Here is a 23,284-nt window from a genome sequence, read left to right on the forward strand (position 1 = left end):
GAGCTTTTGTGCCCTAATGGTCGACGGGGGTCGAGGACCTCTTCCCCAAAATGTCCCGTGTGCTCGAGCCCCCCGGGCGGAGAAGCCTCTGTCAGACGTAGGCCGACTCGCTGGACTGGGTCCGGCCCAGGTTGGGGGCCTGAGACAGGTGGGAAACGTCCTTCTTGCGCACTTCGCAGATGGACTTCCGTCGGGCCTGCACGCCGCGGATGGCCGTCTTGATCTTCCGCCAGCCGAGGTGGTTGAGCTCAGCCAGGTTGAGCACCACGCAAATGCCGCTGACGGCGAACATGAAGACCAGGAACACGGTCTTTTCCGTGGGCCGAGACACGTAACACTCCACCTCCTTCACGCACGGGTAGCGGTCGCACTCGAACATTCCCGGCACGTTGAAGCCGTACAGGAAGTACTGGCCCGCCAAGAAGCCGATCTCCAGGGCGTTGCGGAACACGACCTGGATGACGTAGAAACGGGAGATTCCTTCCTGTCGCCGCACTTTGGCGCTCTTGTGCGTTGGAGGGAGCCCTCGAGGTCCGTTGGGGATCTCTTTGACCTCCAGGCAGTCGTGATCCTCCTTGCTGCTGTCGGGGTGCACCAGGATGCCGTTGATGTTGCGGGAGTGAAGCTTGCGAGCGTGATGGTCGTGATGGCGGCCGTGGTGACCGTGACCGTGGTGGTCCATGTAAGGGTGCAGCAGCGAGTAGCTGCGGTCCCGAGCTTTGGCCGACTGGTGGACGGAGTAGGTGATGAAGCACAGGCTCGGCGTGCACACCAAGATGATCTGGAAGACCCAATAGCGGATGTGCGAGATGGGGAAGGCCTTATCGTAACAGGCCTGGTTGCAGCCGGGCTGCATGGTGTTGCAGATGAACATGATCTGCTCGTCCTCGTACACCTTCTCGCCCACTATGCCAACTATCAAGATGCGGAAAATCACCACCACAGTTAGCAGGATCCTACAGATGCAGGGAGGAAACAGAACAGGGAGGGTAAGCTCAATGTTCTTGCAGAAATTGAACAAGTGGATGGATACAGTGGAACCTCTAAAATTAAGCGCCATACACTGCCACATTTTTACACGAGGTGAAATGCAGTCAGGGCCTTCTCTGCTGGCTCAAACACAATCGGAGAAAATTTACACCGACATTCTAATATTGGTTCCAATTATTTCATAGCATTTCTCTTTCCTGCACGGCTTCCAGGCGTCTATGTTGTGTTGAATTTGTTTTCTTGAATTAGGTTTCACTCAACTCAGTTTTATTCAGAGTGCACTTTAACCTATTCACTCCCATTGACGGCCACATATTGGATGTAAAATACGCATTTGAACTGAGATGGCTGGCAGTGAACAACTGCAGCTGAACCAAGGTGACGGCCATAAAGACACATTGAACTGAACGTAACATAATTTAGAAACAATATCCCCCTTTCGGCTTCCACTTAGATTTCGGTACCTCCAGGAGCAGCTGGTCAGCTGACCTGAGGCTCAGAGAGGTAAGTCCGGTCGAGACCGTTTAGAGATTTGTATACAAATGGCAGAATCTTAAAATAAAAGCGCAAAGGCAGCCAGCGGAGCGAGGCCAGAATAGGAGTGACGTGCTCCCTCTTACGTGCTCCAGTTAAGAGGCGAGCAGCAGCATTTTGTAACAACCGCAGACATTTGAGGGCGGACTGGCTGACTCCAAAGTAGAGCGCTCTACCGTAATCCAGCCGAGACGCGATGAATTTGTGTTTCCAAGTGCTGTTGCTCAGTTCAGCCTCTGTGTGCTGCCATAGAAATCGAGTCTGGTCGTGGGGAGGTTTCCACGGAAGGCCCAGGTGCCACATGCATGGCTCGCCTCTGTTTACGTGTTACTTTAAACATCGCCTGTCATGTCTGAAAGGTTTTATGTTGGCCTTTCTTGTCCTCAAGAAATAAATCTCACCCAGATTTGCCACACCAAACGTGTGTGCGCACGGGAGCCACTTCATGCATATGTGTGCGCAAGTTGTTGCTCGGTAGCTGTGACGAAAATATGGCGTAGCATTTACTGCGGAATACACACGCGCACAAATGAACTCATCATGAGAGGATGCCAGTAAGTAGAGCGACTCACGCGCCGCTTTGACATCAGCGTGTGTACATCTGCACATGTGCTTCAACCGTTTGCCGTTTGTCATACCAAACACTGAATATTACCCAGCAATGTTGATCCGAGTTAGCCACTGCAGAGGAGGAACGGGCCTTCAGGATTGCACGGTCAGCGCTTTGTAACGAGCGGCGGATGCGCCCGCACATCACGCCGTGCCCGCTGCCAAAATGCAGCGGATGCGCATGCTTCCCGCGTGGAGGAGCCAATGACTTCGAACGCACTCGCATCCGGGCAGCCGAAAAGAGATCGATGCAAGCTGGCCCCAGGTGGGGTGGACCAGCTACAGTAAACACAATCGTGTGTGTGTGTGTGTGTGTGTGTGTGTGTGTGTTACACATTGCGCATTCACGCATTTAGCTGATTGACTCACTGACCACAATAATAAGCGTACCTGCTCAATCTCAATGAGCGCCAATACAAGCGCGTCATCCAAAAGTCAACCTCTACTGACACGTTTATTGTTGTGGTTGTAGTTAGCAGCGGGAGCTCTTTCGAATGTTTTGACCCTCGTATGTCGCACCTTCTGCGCACTACAGCCGCAATAACGAACGTCCGACGCTCTCAAAACGGAGCCGTGCAGAGGCGGACTTCTTTGCTTCGTCTCATGTCTTTAGATCGCGCCGGTGTACCTAATGAACTGTCTCATAGTGTCTTTTTACGAGGCTTCACTTGTATTCAAAGGCCAGCTGCCAAAGCAACTGCTAAAATGTGAGATGTTTGCGCAGGGTGAGAAAAAAAGGTTTCTATAAGCTAAACCTGCTGTATTCCTAAAATGTAAATATTGGTATTAGAAAAGCGGATGGAACTTTGTTGTACTGTACGTAATAGAGTATTTTAGAAGAAACCCGATGAGTGTGTGGTCCTCGGGTTGCTGGAAAGCAGTCGCGTCAGCGCTTTGAACGATGATTGGCTTCTGGGCCGGCAAGAGCTCCTCTGCTGGCCTCAACACAATCACAAGCACTGAACGACATTTACAACCGAAATTCCAGTATTTGTTCCATGAGGCCGTATTAATTTATTCTCAACGGTCTTTTTCTCTTGGCTGCACTGCTTCCAGTACATTTATGTGTATGTTAAGTATGAAATCGATGTGTTTTTGTGTAACATGTAAAACGATGTTAGCAATGGAACTGTTTCTGGAACCAACGCCGACTCGCAAAACACTACACGCAATACATTTAATATTCCAAATCTCTGATGCTAACGAAGCGTTTTATTGACATTTTTAATGTTTTTGTCATGTCACTCGATGAGTATTGATTCTGAACGGCTCTAAATAACGGACGTGGCGCAGTTGCGTGCTGTTATATTGTTTTTCTATAGCATTGATGATTTCTATAATTGTGATGTGAAAGTGGCGGTATTATGCGGGGCAAGAAGTCGGGTACGTCCCCGCTGACACAAGCGCTCTTTGTAAGACATGTAGAGGTTCTGTCGTAAGTTTCTCCTCGGTGAGTTACAAACAAGCGCGTCTTCTTCCTTTGAGGAGCGGAAGCAGCTGAAAGCGAAAGGCAGACGAAGAACTGCCAAGTGTGTTTCCTCGTGTGCGGTCTCGCACGAGCCGACGAGCGGGGGGTCGGCCGGGTCGGCCGCGTGTGCGACTCGTGCAAAACGGCAAACGTGACGGCGCAGCTGTGAGTGCGTACGCTACGCTGACTTTCACGCCACGAGCGCGCCGAACCACAATAAAGCTCAGCTGCACTTTCGGACCTCCTGAAATTACCTTTCAAATTGTCGGCATCCAGCCTACTGAAAATCGGAACGTTCTCCCAACCAAGAACTTTGTAGGAATGGGAAGTGTGAGAACATGCCAAATTTGGAGGTCCCGGCGCTTTTTCCCTTCCGTTATTGGTGCGCAGCTTGCTAGCGAGTGAGCAGCACGTCCGCCTCACAGTTCAAATCTCGGCGCCTGCCCGCCTGTGTGGAGTCGGGGGGTTTTCGTCCCCCAACAAATGCACGTGAGGTCGACCGAAGATTCTGAATCGTCCGTGGGTGCGAACGTGAATGGTAGATTGTCTTATTGGGCCTTTGTGATTGGCTGGCGGAAATTTCAGGGCGCACTCAGTCCGCTGGGACGGGCTCCGGCTCACCTGCGACCCGAACGGCAAATGAATGTCTGGTGGAGACGTTTCGCACAAACGGTCGTAGTGGAGAAATCATATTTTCTAAACGGGTAATGAGCTACTCATTGCGCTATCGTGAATAGGTTGTGCGCCATTGAACATATTGGGTTTTGTGCTGTGTTTGTTTGTCTTGTGAGCGTGCATGCGCGCGTGTGTGTCAAGGCGCACTCCTCTGCCGGCGAACAGGATAATCAGCACATGGCAGATTGCTGCATGAGCAGAAAACAACGAAGCAAGGTTATCTGCGAACATCCGTGTTTCAGGCCCGCACAGCACCAGTGGTGCACTTGAGCTCGTACGATTGGGCCAGAAGCGCCCCGAGCTCTGGACCTGCAGAAGATTCAAAAAGCACCATTCCTGGCCCTAAAAGAGAGCCGGGGCCCAGCCCTTGCTGCGGAGATGTAAAGGAGAAACATTGCTAACCCTCGTGGCGTGCGGTGCGTACGGCGAGTGGATTTCTCATCGCCCCAGTGACAGCAGCAAACCCCCCCCCCCGAGGGCGTCCTCTCACTTACTGCTGATCGTTACTTTTTGGACAACGGGGTGCCACAGCTACAACAACACTCGAAAGCGGATTGGTGGTTCGATGTCCTGCATGTCCGATTATTTATTTTTCTTTCCCATTTGCTAGCCGATCTCAAAATCGGCACGGGCAACAAATAGCGGTTTGATGGCGCATTGCGGTGTGCGAAAATGCAATGTGCTGATGAACGGGCGGCAGACCTTCGATGTGCTTCCGCTGGTGTGTTGGCTGGACTTACTGTCTTCGTGTTTCCCACAGGCTTCGAAACACACGCACGCACGCACGCACGCACATTCATTCAAAAGGCAGCTGCTGCCGCCAGCCTCCGGGGACAAAAAGGGCCCGCAGCATGACAGCAGATGTCTTTCCCAAAAAAAACCAAAAAAAGCACATATATTCATTCTCACACACACACTGTGGCTATGCAGTCAAACTCCCCTGAGGTGGTCCGTCCAGTTTCTGTTTCGGGGTTACGACAGTCCAGCCCGACTGCGCCCTCGATTGCTCACCGAGCAGATGAATGAAGTGCGAACCTGCGTCGATCCCGCCCACAAGTGAATCGCTACTTAGCTGGCGCACAAATGTAAAAAAGAGGTCCAATTCGTTAACACTACAATAGATTACAGAGGAGCTTCCACAGTGGAATTCCTCAAGTCCAGCAGACCCGGCGAGACTTCAGCTCAGCAAGTCCGGAAAGTTCTCAAGCGCTGTCACCCCGGGACCCGCATTGTTGCAAAGTCGCCATCCACTCGCATACAAGTCAAGAACAATATAACGGGACTGCTGCGTTCGTCTTAGAAGACGTTTCGCCTCTCATCCGAGCAGGCTTCATCAGTTCATGCAGCAAGGTTAGTTGTTCGTTTGTGTGGAAGAATCAACTGTTGATGCTCCAAGTTGGCGCGCGGTACGTGGTCGGGGCGTACCTCCAACAGAGGTGCGGCCGGTCCCGTCTGAAGGCTCAGGACTAATCTCTGCAGTGAGGCCTTGTAGAAAGATTTATCGCACCCATACGCTCTCAATAATAAGCTCCACCGATTGCTGTGATGAATAAAGACTTCAGCAGGCAGAGAAATTAGGCCGCTTAATGACGAGCGTGCAGACATTTCTATCCTGCTGCCGCTCGTTCCCCCTCCACTCGGCTTTCCGAGCGCCTTAATAGATTGGAATATATTGCGGGCAGGCCGCCTGCGGGTCCACTAAACAGCGGCGCGAATGAATTTTTTAAGTGCGCTCTCGCCAAAGCGGGTCAACCAAGTTCAATCTGCATATTTTTACCGAGCGATTAAAACGTAAATGGTTTCTAAGTAGGATGGACTTTGGGGAAGTAGTAGTAGTGATCTCTCGTCTTTCTCGTGAGGGAAACAGTGAGAAAGTGACCCCCATCGTACTGTCAGGGAGCTGAGAAAAACAAGACCAAGTTATTTATTCCGAAGACGATTCGGCCTTCCACTTTTCGTTCGCCCGTTCATCGATAATGATCTTTCCGTCTGTCTTCTGTTACTGGCAGGCAGAAGAAAAATAAATTCTCTCTGACGGTTTCAAATGAACGAACCGGTGCATTTTTTGCTGACTGCATCAAAACGCAGTTCCTGAAGCCGTCGTGAATCTTTGGCGCAATGGCAGCTTTCCTCTCATCCCAAATTTGGATCTCAGTGTGATGACATTATAACGAGAGAAATTTCATTCAAATGTCTTCGTTTGACATACAGCATGGGGCTTTATTGTGTTCCCGAGTGTCGCGTAATAATAGCCAATGAAATACTAAACCTTCATGCGTGTAATAGCGTATCACCGTTTTCATTCGGGCAAAAACTCACTGTAATTGATCATGCAATTTGCGCATTACAGAACTGCTATGGCCAACTATTAGACAGTATATGTGATGCTATTTACATTGTGAGTACAGATGAGTACATTCATATTACTATATTAACACGCACACTATAATGTTTTCTCATGACTAAAACTAACAGTGTGGTTACCAAAATGATTTTTTCTTTCCAGAATCTTCCAATAAAAGAAAAATGTATGGAAGGATAATCAAATAATTCCATTTTAATACACTGCGCAATATTGTACATGCAGTGGATATCAAAAGTCTACACACCTCTGTTCAAATGGCAGATTTTTGTGAGATATAAAACGAGGCCAAGATGAATCCTTTAGAAGCTGTTTCCACCGGTAAGGTGAACTTTATTTGGGGTTATTTTAAACGGTGGCAGGTGTGTGCTGACTCATGTAATCGGCGTCTGAATGTGATTGGTTAAAGCGGACCACAGCCGCATCTTTCCGGTGTTTGCGCAGTTGTGCACTGCATATCTGTGGAAATCTCCAAAACAATGTGTGTCTTATTCATTTGTATATGATTCCTTTTAATACTGTATGTGGAAAATGCGTGGAGTGTAGGGGTTAAAGAAATAAATGAAATGAGTTGTAACCCTGCTGTCTCTGCGGAGACTTGATTGATGGCTTTCCTTGACCCCTCCCCCCCCCCCCGGCCTTCCGTGTTGTCTTTGCTGAGAAAGCGAGTGTACGACACAATCGGTGGCAGCGCGGCCCTGTCGAGCCCGCCCGTCTGTCCTCTCTCTGCTCTCGCCGTCGCCGAGCCGAAGCTCGGCTCGTTCCGCCGATGGAAACGGAAGCTGACCGCTCGGCGTCGGGGCAGGAGAGAACGGCGGCTCGTGGCTCGGCAAACCAGTTAGCCTGGATCCGAAGCATCTCGTGCGCAAAATGTACACTATAACGTACATTTCGGAGGAAAGCTTTTGCATAGTCCCGCAGCCCCTTTCGTGTGCAAAAACAAAACAAAACAAAACAAAAACTAAGAAATGAAATACATAAGTAACGTACATCATTTGCATTTAATCTTGACTGAGGATTTAAATGCTTACGAATAGTTCATGAAACGTATCTTTATCTTAAACTCATTTTTGTCACGGGACACATTGTAGTTATGGTTTCCCTCAGAGGATCGTAATGCCTCATCGCATTATTACGTAAACACGACAAATCGATGGATAGCTAGTTTTGAAATCCGAACGCAAGGAAAATAGTTCAATTACTGGTCAATGTATTGCGAAAATGGGTTTGGTATTTTTACAAAATTTTTTGCAATATTTCAAAGTTGACGATTTGCAATTTAGTGACTGATTTTAGTAACAAACATAAAGTAGACGCACGTGATTTGCATTAGTGGGCCACGTAAAATGATGTGGCGGACCATATCTGGCCCCCGGGCCTTGAGTTGGACACCTGTAATCGAAACTAAAAAAAAAAAAAAATAATAATAATAATAATAATAATAATAATTTTAAAAAAAAGAGAGACTGAAAACCGCGCGTGGAGCACTGCGACGCGACGCAGCGCAGCGCGGCGAAACATCGCACATGCTCCGCGAGGTTGGGCGGCCCGTCGATATGTTGCCGGGATGAATAATATCCTGCCCGAAATGTGCAAACGCCGAGCTCAGCTGTACCAGCAAAATCCGCCATTAAAAAGCAAAATCAATCGCAGTCAACACCGCAGATTGCCGCACAGATCAACTAATGACGAGCCCCTCGACGCGTAGACAATTAGTTGACTCTAAAAGACCAACGAACGCCTTCACGTCGTCGTAGATCAAATGTCGACGGAGGGATTTCTATCATGCGAGCGGACGAGAAATGACACAAAGTGATGTCGAGCAGTCTTGCCTCTGAGATAGACATCGTTAGCCGAATGGCATAATTGCCCAAGTCAAGTTTTACTTACTGTGACCAAGTCAATAAAAAAAAATGTGCTTGTTAAAATAGTTTAGGTTTTTTTTTCCCCCCTGTTCCCTGAAAACATTCAATTATGACTTGAGCAGCTATGCTATTAGGCTAACGATAGGTATGGTAAGTAAGTAGTAAGTATGTAGAATCTCGGCCTGCGGTGTAAATCCAACCAATGTTTCTCAAAAAGATTCTGGTTCCATTTTAAATTCTGCGTTTTGGCTTTAGGTTTTCCACTATATTTATTTTTAGCCCCTTGTATGCCCGTGTCAGAAGGAGACAAACAAGACGTCTTTACCACACGAGGCTGGTCAAGGCTGTTTACATTTTGAATAAAGGACAGGACATCCGTTGCCACATAATACTGCGACATTTTGACTCTGGTCTGGTGGGGAGGCGTGTGCATTAAAGAAATGACGCTCGACGTGACGAAAAAACAAATCTAGAAATGTACCCGCGGCGGTGTAAATATTTCATTTGAATTATTTGGAACAGATGTAGCTCTGGCAACGCGTAAAGATGTGCTTTAAAAAGCTCGACGCATCTTGTTTATTCAGCCAAAGCTGCATTGCTCTTGTCTGCATGGGTGGTGAATATTGCATGCTGATTCTCTCTAAATAGCACCGCAGTACCAAATTCCATGCGGAGGAATGTGAACATTCAAAAAAGCTCGCAGAGTAATATAGAGAGCACGTGTTGACTTCCCTCCATTATCGTTCGCCTCTTCTCACTCCCGCTTGCCTTTGCCTCTGGCGCCACAGAGTTGCAGTGGAAGGCATCAACTTCCTTCCTCCCTCCCTCCCTTCCTTCCACCCTACCTGCAAGGCGTACACCTCTGATTTGTTGATGCAGCCCCAAGGCTTTGCGCTTTCAAGACACACACAAACATGCGCGCACACACACACGCGCGCACGCCTGTGGTCTCAAGAACATCTGAGCACAACTTGTCGAGGAAGAAAAATCCTTACGTGTATGTCTTGAGCATGTATATATATATATATATATATATTTTTTTTTTATTTTTTTTTTTTAAGTTGTCTATGTACTGTACGTGATTGAAGGCTGTGATTGGTCCAGCTCGGCACATGACGCGATGGCCCGAGAAGCTGCACGTCCGTCACGTTTAGTGATTTTTGTTTGCATGTATCTCTTTTGCAGAGAACATTTGTTTGTCCTTTTGCATTGCTGAACGTACGACTGGGATTATGAATGATGTTTTGATTTGATTTTTTTGGATTTTTTTTTTTCTAAGACGCACACTCGTTTGCTCTTTTGCAACAGTTTCAATGCATTTCTTCACAGATAGATTTGTGAAATCAACTATTTATTACTCAGGGTAATATAAATCGCTGATGCCTACAATATGACAAAGCATACATTTTATAAAAGCTGTTCTACACCGATTCTGTCATCATAAAATCAAACGTTCTGTGTCTACTGTCACTTCAATATAGGTTTGTCAACCAGGATCCAATTAAAAGAGCTAATAAAGTTTCCATAACACACGGTATGTGTACTAATGCACTTTCCAGGCTGCGGTATACTTAAATCATACAATAATCTCAAATGATGATGACTTTCACAGCGAACGAGGAGACGCTATGCAATGGCTTCCGCAATTGTATTTTTGTGGGTTCGTTACGTACAATTTGCACAAGATGAGCGCGGCCTTCGAAAGGACAAGACGCGTGTCAGGAATCGTAGTATGCGAGCCACCTGCAGTTAGTCTGAGGCATTGAAGCAAATCTCAATTCCCCCTTTTCCAAGACTATTATTACGCCAAACTCCGCACGTTTCTATTTCTGCTTTGATGACCCACCGAATGCCGTAGCGTAGGTTAGCTTCAAGAAACATAGCGGCGGCCGGAGCAGACGAGAGAACACTCAAACAGATGACTGACATGCAAAGGACAATTATCAGCCAATGGGAGACGACAATGGCTTGTACTTTGGAGCGGCGTCATCTCCACGAGTACAAGTGCGGACATGCGATGTTGTCGTCGTCCCAAGTAGCATACGGTACAGGCTCAGCGTCGGATCTGCATGCTCCGAGCCAAAAGGAATGCGCTCGACGACGATGCGCAACTGTGAATGGCTTGCGTCACAGTTGATCGTGTCGGCACGTGCGACAACGGATCACTCCTGACCACACCCAAGCGCGGGGGGGGGGGGGGGCGGGGGGGGCGTTGGCTGTGGTCAGTGGTGCAACACACTTGAACCTTTCAACCCACAGAGGTCAGTGCAACAATTTGGACTCCGTACACTCTGTGTGGTGCGGAGCGGGTCCAATCCGGGAGGAGACTGTGCCAGAGGGTGAGCAGCATTCTCCGGCCTGCTGGTGAATCCCAAAAATAGGATTCGGATGGATTTCCCCACCGTGCAAACACATGCTTCGCGTTGGGGGTCGGGGGTGCGGTGGGCGGGGGGACAGTTAAGAATGTTAATATTACATTTAACATTAACAATTTTGGGCCAGTTTGGTGCAGATTTTTGATTCCGTTATTTGCTATGGAAAAACTCGTTTTGAAACTCGCTTCCTGTAAAGGATCACGTTTGGGTTAAGGTCCCACTGTATTGCGAAAACGAGGGCCCCTCGCCCCATTACGTTGCGTAAGAAGTACGGGAAAGAGATATGTCGACAACTCGATTACGGGGACAAAAGGAACCTTTGGCTTCGCGACGGTAAAAGAACATGTTTAGGGAAGTACAGCCGACGAGCGCGAGTCCAAAGCGGTACCAAAGACGGCGTTTGGAGCCGGAACGGCACGGACATGCGGGAACCGTGCGGGGGAGAAGCTCTAACATTACAGCTGATGTAATGAGACGCTCGCGGGACAAACACAATCTGAGGGAACGCAAAAGACATTTGGCAAGTTCTATGCCTTTATTTAAGGCTGTCCTGAAGGTGTCAACCACCTTCTGGATTGTTTTGTGCATTTTACGTGAACACTTAATGTCATTTGGGCTTATTAAGATAATGGCCCATCATTTAACAAAAAAAACACGAGCAAAACAAGCACTTAAAGGACTTTTGAAAATTGAGCCAGAAAAGCTTGGAGGCTGATTATTATAGTGACTCGCGGAAGCATTTGAATGTTCTTCCAGTGAAGTGCATGATCAACAAATAGCTTCATTAAGCGCAGGAGAGGGAGCCATTACATTGTTTGAGTATTTGTTAGGACGTTTGACAAATTTGAGAGTTGCCTCCATGCCTCTGAAAAACTGCAGGCGGCGTTCTGCATGTTGTGCACGCTTGACTTAATTGGTTGTTTTAAACGCACTCCATTATATGTGTCATTTTCTTGACCACTAGGGGGCGGAAAGACTCAATTTTTAAAAAAATGACAGTCACAACAGTTAGCAGTTAGCTTAGCAGGTAGCCATGGCTGACATGTTAGCAAACAGTTGCCTACTTACAAATCCAGTAGAAAGAGAGCAACGCGGACATCCCTTTGGTCTCCTTTTTCCGGCCACCTGTTGGACGCAATTCCAATATTCACTGGCGTTTTCGCCCACGCGCTCTCTGTTAAGCGCTCGCTAGATATTCAGCATTCTTCAGCGGTCACTCGGACAAGAAGTGAGGAAAGTTGGAGCCGGATTCCCAAGCCGCTGTCATATAATCGCGCGACTATAAAATGTGCGCATCTTGAAATCCAGTCAGCTTCCTTGCCGGTTTTCCTTCCACCTGACAGCGGATCTATTGGCTGAAACGCGTGCTTTCGACCGCCAACAAACTTCGTCGGAAGGAAAATCTCCCCAAAAGCAATGGTGATTGCCGGTTTGGCGGATTGTTAGTGCAGCTCACATCATCTCTGTCGCCGTGATGCGGTGACAATGCTGAACATTTCCCACGCTTCAGCTCAGCTTATCGGGAGGATTATTTGCTGTCGGCTTCCTCTTTTTGCATTCAGTCAATCAAGACGGAGATGATGCGGAGTTGCTTTTTCGGAAGATAAAAAAAACCCAACAGCTTTAGTCCACTCAACTCACGAAGCGCTCGTCTGTTCAACCTCTCGGATGAGACGTTCACCCCGCGAAGTGTTTGCAGCTAAGAAAAGGCGGCTTTGGCGTTTCAACACCTTCCCGCTCACGTTCTTCTTCCTTTGCGGCCTTTTGCTCTGAAGCGTAACCCATCTATTCGCTCGTATCAACGCAGGAGCCTCTCTGAATTCACAGTTAGTCCCGGTAAAGCTTCCCACCGATGCTGCAGGGGGAAGGTGGAGAACGTCGAGGGGCGCACGGGACAACGTGAGAAGAGGCGAGGAGCGCCCCGTCGTCAGCAGGCGCACGCACGTGAAAAGCGGGAACAAAAGGCGGCGTTTTCTTACCTGCCGATCATGGTCGAGTGCTGCTGGACGGCCGCCTCCAGCAGCCTCTCCAGAATGGTCCATTCTCCCATGGTCAACTTTCAGGGGGATCGGGCCAAACGACGGACTCGGAGGTGACCTTTGTCGCTCTTGCGGTCGTCGCAGGGGGCGCCGCCGCCGTGACCCCCCCTTGCCCGTCCCGCACCAGCTGCCTTTTGACCTCTGCACCCGCGGGCCTCGGGTGATGCTTTGCCGCTTCCTCCAGGCCAGTCGTGCTCCGCTTCTCTCGGTGCTGATCTGATTACCCCCACCACCCCCCCCCCCCCCGCCCCTCCCACCCCGCTCTTCCTCCCGGGCTCTCTCTTTCCCTGCTCCCCCCCTCTCCCTGGCTTGTGCAGCGGCGCTCGTCCTCCCCTGCCGCACCGCTCTGCTCTGCACTACAGCATATGCTATAGCTCAGTGTTTGACAGGCCCGCCCCCCCCCCCCTCCCCCCCGTCTCCGTTCTCCGCTCCGCCCCTCGGGCCGCTCCTGCTGCTCCTTCAGCCGGCCTCCCTGCCACCGGCGCTCCTCTCCGCTCGCCCTCGCATCGTCCGAAGATCTTTTGCTCCTCTGCTGTCCACCAGACACACGTGAGGCGTCCGTCTTACCTCAGACAAAAAAGCCCCGAATCCCTCTCTCCCGCTCCCTACTGAGGACTGCAGAGCCGCAGCAGCGCACGCAGCTCCTGTCTGCTGAGTGTCATTTGATGGGCTCTGGGAGGAACGGGCTCTCCGCGCCGCCACCCAGCCCTTCTGTAATAAATCGGCTGCCTCCCGCCCGGCGTTGTCCCCCTTCGCTAATTTGAGCACACGCCAGCGCTGGCGGTCCCGGAAAACCTAAAACCTATTTCTGGGCTCCATCATCTGGACTCCCCGCTCCCCTCTCTTCCTCCTCCTCCTCCCGCTAACCTCCACCCCCCCTTCTCCCTCCACCTTCTTACTCACGTTCAAGTGCAGATCTTCCCCAACTAGCTCTGCTCTCAGCGCTCGGTCCCCATCTCAGCGTTCCCTCTCCGCTTCTTTCTCCTCGTGCAATGAGTCGCTCTATCTCTGTCACACACACCCTCTCTCGCTCTCGCTCTCTGGCGCCCCCCCGTAAATGGGCTTACTCCCATGGCAGCTTTATTTATGCCTGCAAGAATGCCTCCTCGTGGCCACAAACGAGGGATTCGACATCTCATGCTGCATTATGCCTCATCATGGCTGCAATCCTTTGTCCCGTGGTCTTTCCCGCACTGATTCCCTCCTTCCTTCGCTTCTCCCCACGTTACCCCGATGCCATTCCCGTATTCCCTCTCCTCGTCGGCCCCTAGGTTTTCCCATTCCGTTCGCTCCTCCTCCACCTTCATGACATCCCTCTCCGGAGACATGAGTGCTGTATCGCACTTTGCGGTGACATTGAGAGCTGCGTGCATTGGATTTATGTCGGGGTGATGTGGAGATGGGAAGGTCTCCCTCCATCGTGCGCACACGTTTCGGATACACTCGCACGTAGGCAGCCTGCTCAAGAAATCCCTATTTCTGCGTGTATCTTGACACCTTTACGAGTGACAGAAGGGCTTCCCCGGGTCAGTGGTCCGCTGGTACGACGACCGACTTGCGCATCAGAATGAATTTTCATTTGTGCCATCTTACCTTTTACCTCACGCTGCTTTGGATTTCGGAGGACATGCTTCAGCCGCTCCTGATTTATCTTCATTCCTGTGCGAATCTGCTCTATCGTGACGAGAACAGCAACCGCCATCGTGTGCATTTGACAAACCGTGGCACGCTAAACCCCCCCAAACAAGAACAGAGATGTTGAACGGGGGACTGTGCGGAAGACACATTTGCTGCTATCAATTTATTCGCTCAGGTTTTGTTGGAAACGATGAAATGACCCTCACAATGAAATAAATGGATACATCAGAAACAACCGTCAAATAAATGTGACGATGATTAGAATGATTTGTTGCTTCCACATCTCAATTCTGTGCTCCATGAATTAGCAGAATGGATTCTTTCAGTTTTGATTTGATAAGATATTGCCAGTGAAGTAAAAAGGTCCATAAGTTGTTGTTTTTTTTTTTTTCTTTTTTAAACTCTGTCAGCGTGTGTCCGTAAAGTTAGCTCAACGGCGGCACTAATTTAAAAATGACTCTCTGTCAACACCTCTCTTGAAAACAAATCTAAACTGACAGGTTTTATCACAGGACTTTCATTGTATCTTATGTCGTCATATAAAGCACAACTTTAAATATATCATCTTACTGCACCTCTATGCATCTTTTTCATGGGAATGAACTTATTTTTGGGTCTTTTTTCCGCATGACCTTTTCAACCTTTGTAAAACAGTGCATTTTACTCACAAATGTTTTGTTGCGAAAGAGAGAATTCCATGTCTTTATTTTTAACCAGAATTATTTTCGTCATCACTCTCATTGTCCTTTGCTATTATACAGGAATTAAGCACCAGCGGAGGATTTATTGCCCATATCCCAGGTTAATTATCGTCAACTCGTGAACCTTTTGTACATGACTTCCGCGGTGTTCTCTGTAAAACGCAAATGAACTGCTTTCTGCTGCGGTTTCAACCTTCTGGTCAGCGATGTTTCACTATTTTCTCAATGATGGATCAAACAGTCCAGACAGAACAAGTCAGACTTCTACTTTCAAACACGCTTCCATGCAGTGGCGTCGCGAGGCCTACTTTAGCCACCGTAAAAACATCTCAAGCCCCTACCAAAAACTACTGAAAACTACATGCTGGCATTTTGAATTATGTAATATCACAAACCATAACAATGAGGGGTGCGATGGTGCTCTCAAGTAGAACTTTGTTACATTACAAATGTTTTCCTCGCCAGTGAGGGGGTAGCCATATTTTGCCCTCCTGCGGACAAATGGTGATGGTGTAACGTGCGCTGCATAATCCCTTGATTTCATCAAGTACTGTTACATAAATTCTATTGAAAAATCTAGCCGAATGTGAGTCTGACAAAATAACCTCATCTTTTCTGTCCCTTTTTCATTGTCAGCTGTGAACGCTGTATTTGTAACCAAATGATCGTGAGCGTCAATGTGTCTTTCTGCAAGTCTTCCATGGTCCGCCTCGAATGTTTGTTGGTGCATTTGCACCAGCAATCGCACGGAGGTGCGGCGGTCGCTCACTCGCTCCACAATTGGGGACTGCTTTGTGAAACGCTGCTGTGCGGTATGGGTGCGACCGGCGGGGGGCAGTAGAATAGCGGTATGGTTGCGACCGGCAGGGGGCAGTAGAATAACGGTATGGTTGCGACCGGCAGGGGGCGGTAGAATAATGCGACGATGTCGTTTTCCGCCCGCCGAGCAAGAGCGGCCCAGAGTGGCGAGTCGGCAGCAGACATGTCGCACAACAACTCCGCTGTGCTGTAATGCGCTGAGTTGTCCGAAAAGTGGCCACAAATCCCGACGGGACATTATCGCGACACAAAACGCGTCCGAGTGGTTTCGGTAGCGACGTTCCCGATATTTTCTATTGGAAAAGCAGAGCAAAGCAGCGCAAACGCACCCGAGTGTTGGGCTGGCTAGCTGGGAAGCTCCGGAGAAGTCTCGTCGCAGCTCGTTTCACAGCCATGTCCACGGCCGGAGACTTCGGAAACCCGCTCAGGAAATTTAAATTGGTCTTCCTCGGGGAACAAAGCGGTAAGTGTCGTCGTCAAGTGGCCACGCCGGCACTTTGCGCCGCGTACCTGTTGAGTCATAAGACGCCGCTTCGTGGCTTTGCACTTTTAATCGCTTGTCGTGGCTAGCTCACGTTAGCCTCGCGACGGATGCGTTCGTGTCTTGTCCTCCAACGTTGGCTGTGTTTCACGCTTCGGGTGCTCGTGTGACTTGCTCCGGGGATGATGGTGACGGATGAGCAACTTTCCACAACAATTGACGAGTGCGTGGATCGAAGTGGTTTGTATCTGACGCTCGTTCCCCGAAATCCACTCTGCCGCGATCACTGTCCACCTTCTTCTGATTCTTCTGCTGCTGTTCCAAAACCTGGCTGAGTTGCACTCCTCTTCCCATCCTTTCTCGTCAAGCATTGTGAGCACAGAATTCCCCCGGGAGGAAAATCAATCGCTATCAATCCGAAGCCTTTATTGATCAACGTTTAAGATGAAAGGCTGTCGACATAAAACGTTTTCATTGCCGGTGCCACCTCGTTTAAATATTCATACTGGACTGGAATTCTGCGTGAGTCATCTGTGTGCGTGGTCACGTGAGGCGAGACGTTGCTGACGTCACTGTCACGCGAGTGCACTCCTCGTTTCGAAACGTTCGAGTTGATAGTGCAAATGCAAGACACACGCCTTAATCAATTGGCGTTCCCCTTAATTCTGCGTTCTAACGAGACGTTGTGGACGTCCAACATTGCGGGGAAAGTGAGCGAGCACGTTTGTCTCGTTGCACAAATCGAGGGCCGTCAAGACGTGCTTGGATGAGTTGGGTGCGGAGGAACTTCAGCTTTTCTGCCATTAATTGAATGACGAGTCAAACATAAATACATTGAGCACGCTCGGACAGGACCTGCTGTAGACCACAGCTCACACCAGGGCGCACGCGCAGACTCACTGATGTCGCATGACACCTCACCAGGCCCCGCCTCTTTAAGGCACATATCTAACAGACGCTGCGATATTTTCGACACATTTTACATTTGCAATTCTTGTCCCTGGTCAAATCAAAGACATTTACCTGCAATTTAAAAAGTGTGCTTTATTAAGTCTGAATGTGTTTAAAGCATCTGGCTGGAGTACAACGATTTAAAAAGATGTTTTTATACGATCTCTCTCTACCTCCGATTTTCACCTGTCGCGGGTAGGCATCTGCTCTTGTTATCTGCTTGCCCTCGTGCCCGTTTGACTTTGGCCCCGTCGTCATCGGCCAACCCGTCTCGCAAATGATCCCGAGTCCGCATTCGAGTCACAGTCCGCGCTCGCAGCTATTGCACAACGGCCGCGCCCCCTCACATGTATTCATAACAAGATGATGTATGGCAACACGCGTTTTTAGGGCCGCCGTGGACGACTACAACTCGCTAGTTTTGACCGTGTCGCGATGCGACGTTTCCAAAAGGAGTCACGTGTTTGTTTGTTTTTTTGTTTCCAGTGGGGAAGACCTCGCTGATCACCAGGTTCATGTACGACAGCTTCGACAACACTTACCAAGTGAGGCCAATGTTGACACACGTAATGTTTAATATCCCAGCTTAACGAACAACATGTGCATCGCGTTTCAGGCCACGATAGGAATCGATTTCCTGTCGAAAACTATGTACCTCGAAGACAGAACAGTAAGTTTTATTTTTTGGGTTGATGACTGTTATTGTTTAGATTTTGAGTCATTTTGATGGAATTATGTGTTGGGTAAAAAAAAAAAAAAAAAAAAACACCACCACATACAGCGTTTTTTGGGCCCTTTAAGTGTGAGCTGGCTGCTGAAGTCATTACTTGATCGCAGCGGGCAGGCGGAGGACAAGGGAGAGCGGATTCCTGTATTTGTGCGTCCTCGCGCCCTCCTTCCCGTTCGCCCGTTTGCTTTTCATTTCGGCACCAAACGTGACTTCATGTCTCGAGTTTCCGTACGCGATCTTTGTTCCCCCGTTCCCGTCCCGCCCTCCAGATCAGGTTGCAGTTGTGGGATACGGCAGGCCAAGAGCGATTTCGTAGCCTCATCCCGAGTTACATCAGAGACTCCGCCGCCGCCGTCGTAGTGTACGACATCACAAGTAGGCGGCAATTCTTTTCAGACGCTTATTCTTTTGCCCTAATCGCATTCTGCTCCCTGAAATTCTTTTCTTTTCTCGTCGCCAGATGTCAACTCCTTCCAGCAAACCACCAAATGGATCGATGACGTGAGAACGGAGCGGGGAAGTGACGTCATCATCATGCTGGTGGGAAACAAGACGGACCTTGCAGACAAAAGGTCATTTGAAATCTCTTCTTCCGGCCGCGCTAATGAAGGCGTCGATCGTTGCCGCCTCAACGTCAGTGCCGAGCGGTTCCGAGTTTCCGAGTGCAATATCGTATTTATTTTCCATATCTGCTCTCATTCGGCGGTACCTTCATTCAGTCATTTCGAAACAAAAATTCCCGTTTAGCGCAAATATAATTGGGGTTATGTGTTTCAGAAAAATGTCATTAAATGTACAGGCAATGTTTAAAGTAACATTTAAATCGCAAATCTCATTGCTGAACATTAACTGCCAAACAAGTTGAACATGAAATCCGCTTCTAATGTAAAATGTTAAACACACGCTTGAGTGGACATGCATTTGTGTGCGTGCGTGCGCTCGCGCAGTGCTGAGGTCGGGTTGGAATGGAGATGGAAATCCAAGCACAACTCAGCATTGATCACGGTCATATTAACAAAAACTCAAAGGTTTCGTTGTTTACATTACTGAACAGATGGAAAAGGTTTTCAATAGCAGTTTTCAAACTTAATCACAGACAAATTTACACTATGCTAAGTGTCTGAGCAAGGCTATTGTTTTTGCTTTTTTGGCTTCTTTTAAGGCCACTTGTCACACATTGGTTGGAAGTGTTTTTTTTATTTTTTATTTATTCTTTACGTCAATATAATGGGCCAAAATAACAGCAAGTTGTTTGAGACGCTTGGACAAATTTGGACCGGACGTTTGGGAATTGCTGGCTAAAACGAAGTTTAGCGCGATGCATTGGTGGCTCGTGCATTAATTTGCCATCGTCACACATTTTCTAAGCTGTAAGGTGTCCATCCTTTGAGGTGCTGCTCGGAGGTTAAAACTGGTCAGTACTTTATTCGGTAAGGTCGTTGCAGAAAGATTCACAAAAATGTGCAGTGAGTTGAGTCCTTCAACCACGGGGCGAGGATAAAAGGGGGAATAAAACTTGAATGCGTGAATAGCGAACTTTGAGTCGGACAAATGTGACAAGAATCGAACTCGAAAAGTGGAATGTGATGTTCAAAGGGGGTCCTCAAAAATAGCTCGTCTGCTGTCTTTGCATCCTGATTTCTGGTGGGTTTTCTGTTAATGCGATTGTGGTGTGATGTCCAACTTTATCTACCGCAGGCAAGTATCTATTGAGGAGGGGGAGCGGAAAGCCAAAGAACTAAATGTAATGTTTATTGAGACTAGTGCGAAAGCTGGCTACAACGTCAAGCAGGTAAGAACGAGAGCGAGCGTCGTGCTCAGCCGCCGACGCTGCCGCCTTGGCCGTCCGTGCCTTCAAAAGTTGCCGTGCCCCCCGGCGTCCGAGTCGCTCATCGCAGTTGGCAAGAAACCAAAAGTATTGTTATTGTTATTGTTATTGGATTCAACGCTTCCAAATTGACATTTCCTCCGCCGTGTTGTGGCGATGGTGAACTTTTTCGGTCTTGAGAAAAGGTGGCAGCGGGAGCAGGGATGAGCACGACTCCGACATTCATTTTGAAATATTCAATGTGTACTTTTTCCCCTTTTCTCTGTCTGTCTGCGTCTGTGGTTGTTGTCTGTTTGCGTGCGCTGTGACTCATCACAGACAGATTTCCACAGAGGAGGGAGAGCAGAGAGCGAAAGAGATGAATGTTCTGTTTATTGAAACGAGTGCAAAGACGGGCTACAATGTCAAACAGGTAGAGCGCGCGCGCGCGCGCGCCCGTACACGTGCGTTCACGCCGTCCCGTGAGTGGCTTCGACCTCACACGCATGCGTGCCTTAAACCGTAACGTTGGCCCCCCGGTGGTCGTAAATGGCCGTGGCCATTTATACTGAGCGTCTTTTGATGACGGTGAATCGCAATAAAAGTGGATCGCATTTGGGATCGCGCATGCTCGGATCGGCGTGCGGTCAACATTTAACAGCTCGTTGCCGTGTGTTGAGGTGCAAAAGCAAAGGTAAGTCATTGAAATGTGCACACGCCGTACGTAATAAATATCAAAAGATGGTCAGAGTTGACAATCGAGGAGCAGTCGGGGAACGTTGACAAGTACGACAGTAATGCTGCGAGATTTAAGTCATTCAGTTACAGACGAAATGTTAGGTTTGAAGAATAAACCCCAATAGCATTGTAATATAATATAATTACTGTTTTGAATGTTGTCTCCTATTTTTGACTACAGTAGAAAACGGTACGCATTTATTCTTGAAATATGACTTGACGTGACTTCGGTGTCGAAACATCCCAACTTTACTCTCGTAAACACGACTTTATAATATTGCAGCGTCAGTTTATCCTTGTACGATTACGACTTTGCGTGTTGCATGTTCAGAATCTTTCTTTGTCCTCGTCAGTCAGTTGCTTTACATCCGTCGTCCTTTCAACGAGACACATTTGTCTCTCTTTTGAGTTGAATTTGTGTGCGTTTCCCCCCGCGAGAGCTTGTGCCGAAGCGCCCGCTTGATCGTGCCGTTCCGTTTGCGAGCCGCCGTGTTGCTTTTCTTCGGGTGCTTGTGCTTTCCTTGATTTTCTCATCTTAAAAAAAAAAAAAAAAACACAATTCAAAAGGCACCTGCTTGTTTCCCTCCCGCAGCTCTTCCGTCGCGTGGCCGCCGCCCTCCCCGGCATGGACAGCACACAGGACAAGAATAGAGAGGACAGTATCCTTTTGTGTGAGCCGCCGTCGTCACTCTCGTCTGGAGCAAAAAAAAAACATTTTAAGCCCGGCGACGGCTCCCTGCGGAGCCTGTGTGGCGAATTTTTTGAAAGCGCGTCGCAGCTGTCGAGGGGCCGAAGAGCTTTTCGAGAGGCGCTAGTAGTCTCGCGGCTTCCTCCCACATCCCAAAAACTGACAAGTTAGCGTCATTGAAAACTAGAAGTGTGAACGCTTGTTGGTTGACCACCCACTTCTAGTGTGCCAATTTTTCTTCTAGGTTTGATGTACTTGGGTGCAGTTTACAGCGGTGTAGAGTTGAACTATCGCACTCAGAGCAGTTGTACAGATATTTTGCCTCTCATGTCACTTTCTAAAGTAAGCACAATATTTGAAAGACCTCAGCTCTCTCAGTATGACGCGGTGCAGTTTTGTCACTTGTAACTATAACCGCCGTCACCAACCGAAGTGAGAATAATTACCTCGGAGGATTTGGATTAAAACGCGCAGACGTTACCAATGCAACCATTCTCTACGCATCAGAATAGAACCCAAACAAATGTGAGGTGCCCTAACTGGTGCCCCCTTCAGTGATCGACATCAAGCTGGAGAAGCCGCCGGAGCAGCCCGCCAGCGAGGGCGGTTGCGCCTGCTAGTGGCCGCGCGTCACCGCCTGGGAAACGGGCAAATCTTACTGGGCTCGTCTGTCTGCATCTGTCCCCTTCGCTACATCCGCCTGACTCGCCGAAACCGAGGAGCCGCGTCAAACCTCTCGGATCCCATTTTTTGAAAACGTTTTCGCCGCTTGAGCTCGGACGTCTCGGCTGCGCCGTCTGCGCTGTCCTTTCCGTTGGGACGGCGGAGGTGTCGCGAGCGGGATGAGACGTGGCGGCATTCGTTACAGTAAACATTACTTTTGGAACCAAATGGCAAATATGGGTATCAAGGCATCAAATGGAATTAGCATGTAAAATAAATAAAGAGCCTGGCGTTCGCAGTATCAAGTGCAACGTGGACATGTTAGCGTGACCTCGCGAGGATTCTTTCGTCATCTGTGTTATCGCCAAACTACTCTTCTGTGACGTGGAAATGATTGCACTCAAAGCAAACCCGGCGCCACTATCGACACGCCGAACCAAACTTTGCCAGCGAGGTCAGCCAGCTCCTGATAATTCCCAGCATGGCACGAAAGAAAAGCGCACACGCAAAAATTCGTCCTCACTGCACCTCACCTTTGACCGTCCTCACACGTTTGAATTTTTTCTTTCTCTTCTCTTGGTTTCTACCCGTTTTATTTGGATAGATTTTCTTTTCTCATATTGTTAGATGATAGTGTTTTGATAGACTTTCTCATATATACAAAGTCATTCTTCTAAAATCCCACTGCAAACATGAGAAGCGTCTCCGCTTGTGCGCGTTTCAAAGTAAAACGAGGGCTTCCTTTCTAGTTCGGTTGGTTCAAGACTTCCTTTTTGCTTGTTTTGATTTTGGTGTTGATCTTTTTGTTAGTGATTTAATTGAATCCACAACGACTTGGTATATTTATTTCTACTGGGTTTTTATTTCTTTTTTTTTTTCTGACTTAAATTCTTGATCTGCTAACAAAAATGTTCCTGTATCTAGCTCATCATTAACAGATGAAAATGTCTGTCAAACATGTTTCGTCTCGCACCGCTAAATTGTTGGTGTTCATTGTGCAATTTTAGTTTGTGTCAACATCTGGAGGAAGTTCTAGAGCATAGTTTCTGTTTGAAATTGATTTCAATGAAACAAATAAATAAAATGAACTTGTTACTGCTGTTGCAATTCACTCCCCCATTTAGTTTAGGATGTTTGCAAATGCATGCATT

The 23,284-nt window shown here is 48.5% G+C and overlaps 2 protein-coding genes across 7 annotated transcripts in view; one reads left to right on the top strand and one right to left on the bottom strand.

The window, feature by feature from the left end:
• Window positions 1–12,943, bottom strand: part of LOC133416391 (uncharacterized) — a 28,940-nt gene extending 15,997 nt beyond the window's left edge. Inside the window, exons 1-3 of the mRNA XM_061703240.1 lie at window positions 12,858–12,943; window positions 11,947–12,003; window positions 98–956 (exon numbers count right to left, since the gene is read on the bottom strand). Coding sequence (XP_061559224.1) covers window positions 98–956; window positions 11,947–12,003; window positions 12,858–12,928 — 987 coding nt within the window. The 5' untranslated portion in view covers window positions 12,929–12,943. The remainder of the gene's footprint in view (window positions 1–97; window positions 957–11,946; window positions 12,004–12,857) is intronic.
• Window positions 12,944–16,206: 3,263 nt separating this feature from the next.
• On the top strand, window positions 16,207–23,228 carry LOC133416496 (ras-related protein Rab-6A). Of its 6 annotated transcripts, none has more exons than XM_061703467.1 (8): window positions 16,207–16,538; window positions 17,994–18,052; window positions 18,124–18,177; window positions 18,507–18,612; window positions 18,698–18,809; window positions 19,936–20,029; window positions 21,375–21,441; window positions 22,026–23,228. In XM_061703467.1, the coding sequence occupies exons 1-8, from the start codon at window positions 16,469–16,471 to the stop codon at window positions 22,088–22,090; spliced, it is 627 nt and encodes a 208-aa protein (XP_061559451.1). In that variant the 5' UTR covers window positions 16,207–16,468; the 3' UTR covers window positions 22,091–23,228. The 6 variants fall into 6 exon arrangements, with proteins under 6 accessions (XP_061559451.1, XP_061559454.1, XP_061559452.1 ...); XM_061703470.1 differs by having other exon boundaries at window positions 20,002–20,029; XM_061703468.1 differs by lacking the exon at window positions 19,936–20,029 and adding an exon at window positions 20,384–20,477.
• Window positions 23,229–23,284: the final 56 nt, after the last annotated feature.

This window comes from Phycodurus eques, chromosome 17, assembly GCF_024500275.1.
Source record: "Phycodurus eques isolate BA_2022a chromosome 17, UOR_Pequ_1.1, whole genome shotgun sequence".
In the NCBI taxonomy this organism is placed as follows: Eukaryota; Metazoa; Chordata; class Actinopteri; order Syngnathiformes; family Syngnathidae; genus Phycodurus; species Phycodurus eques.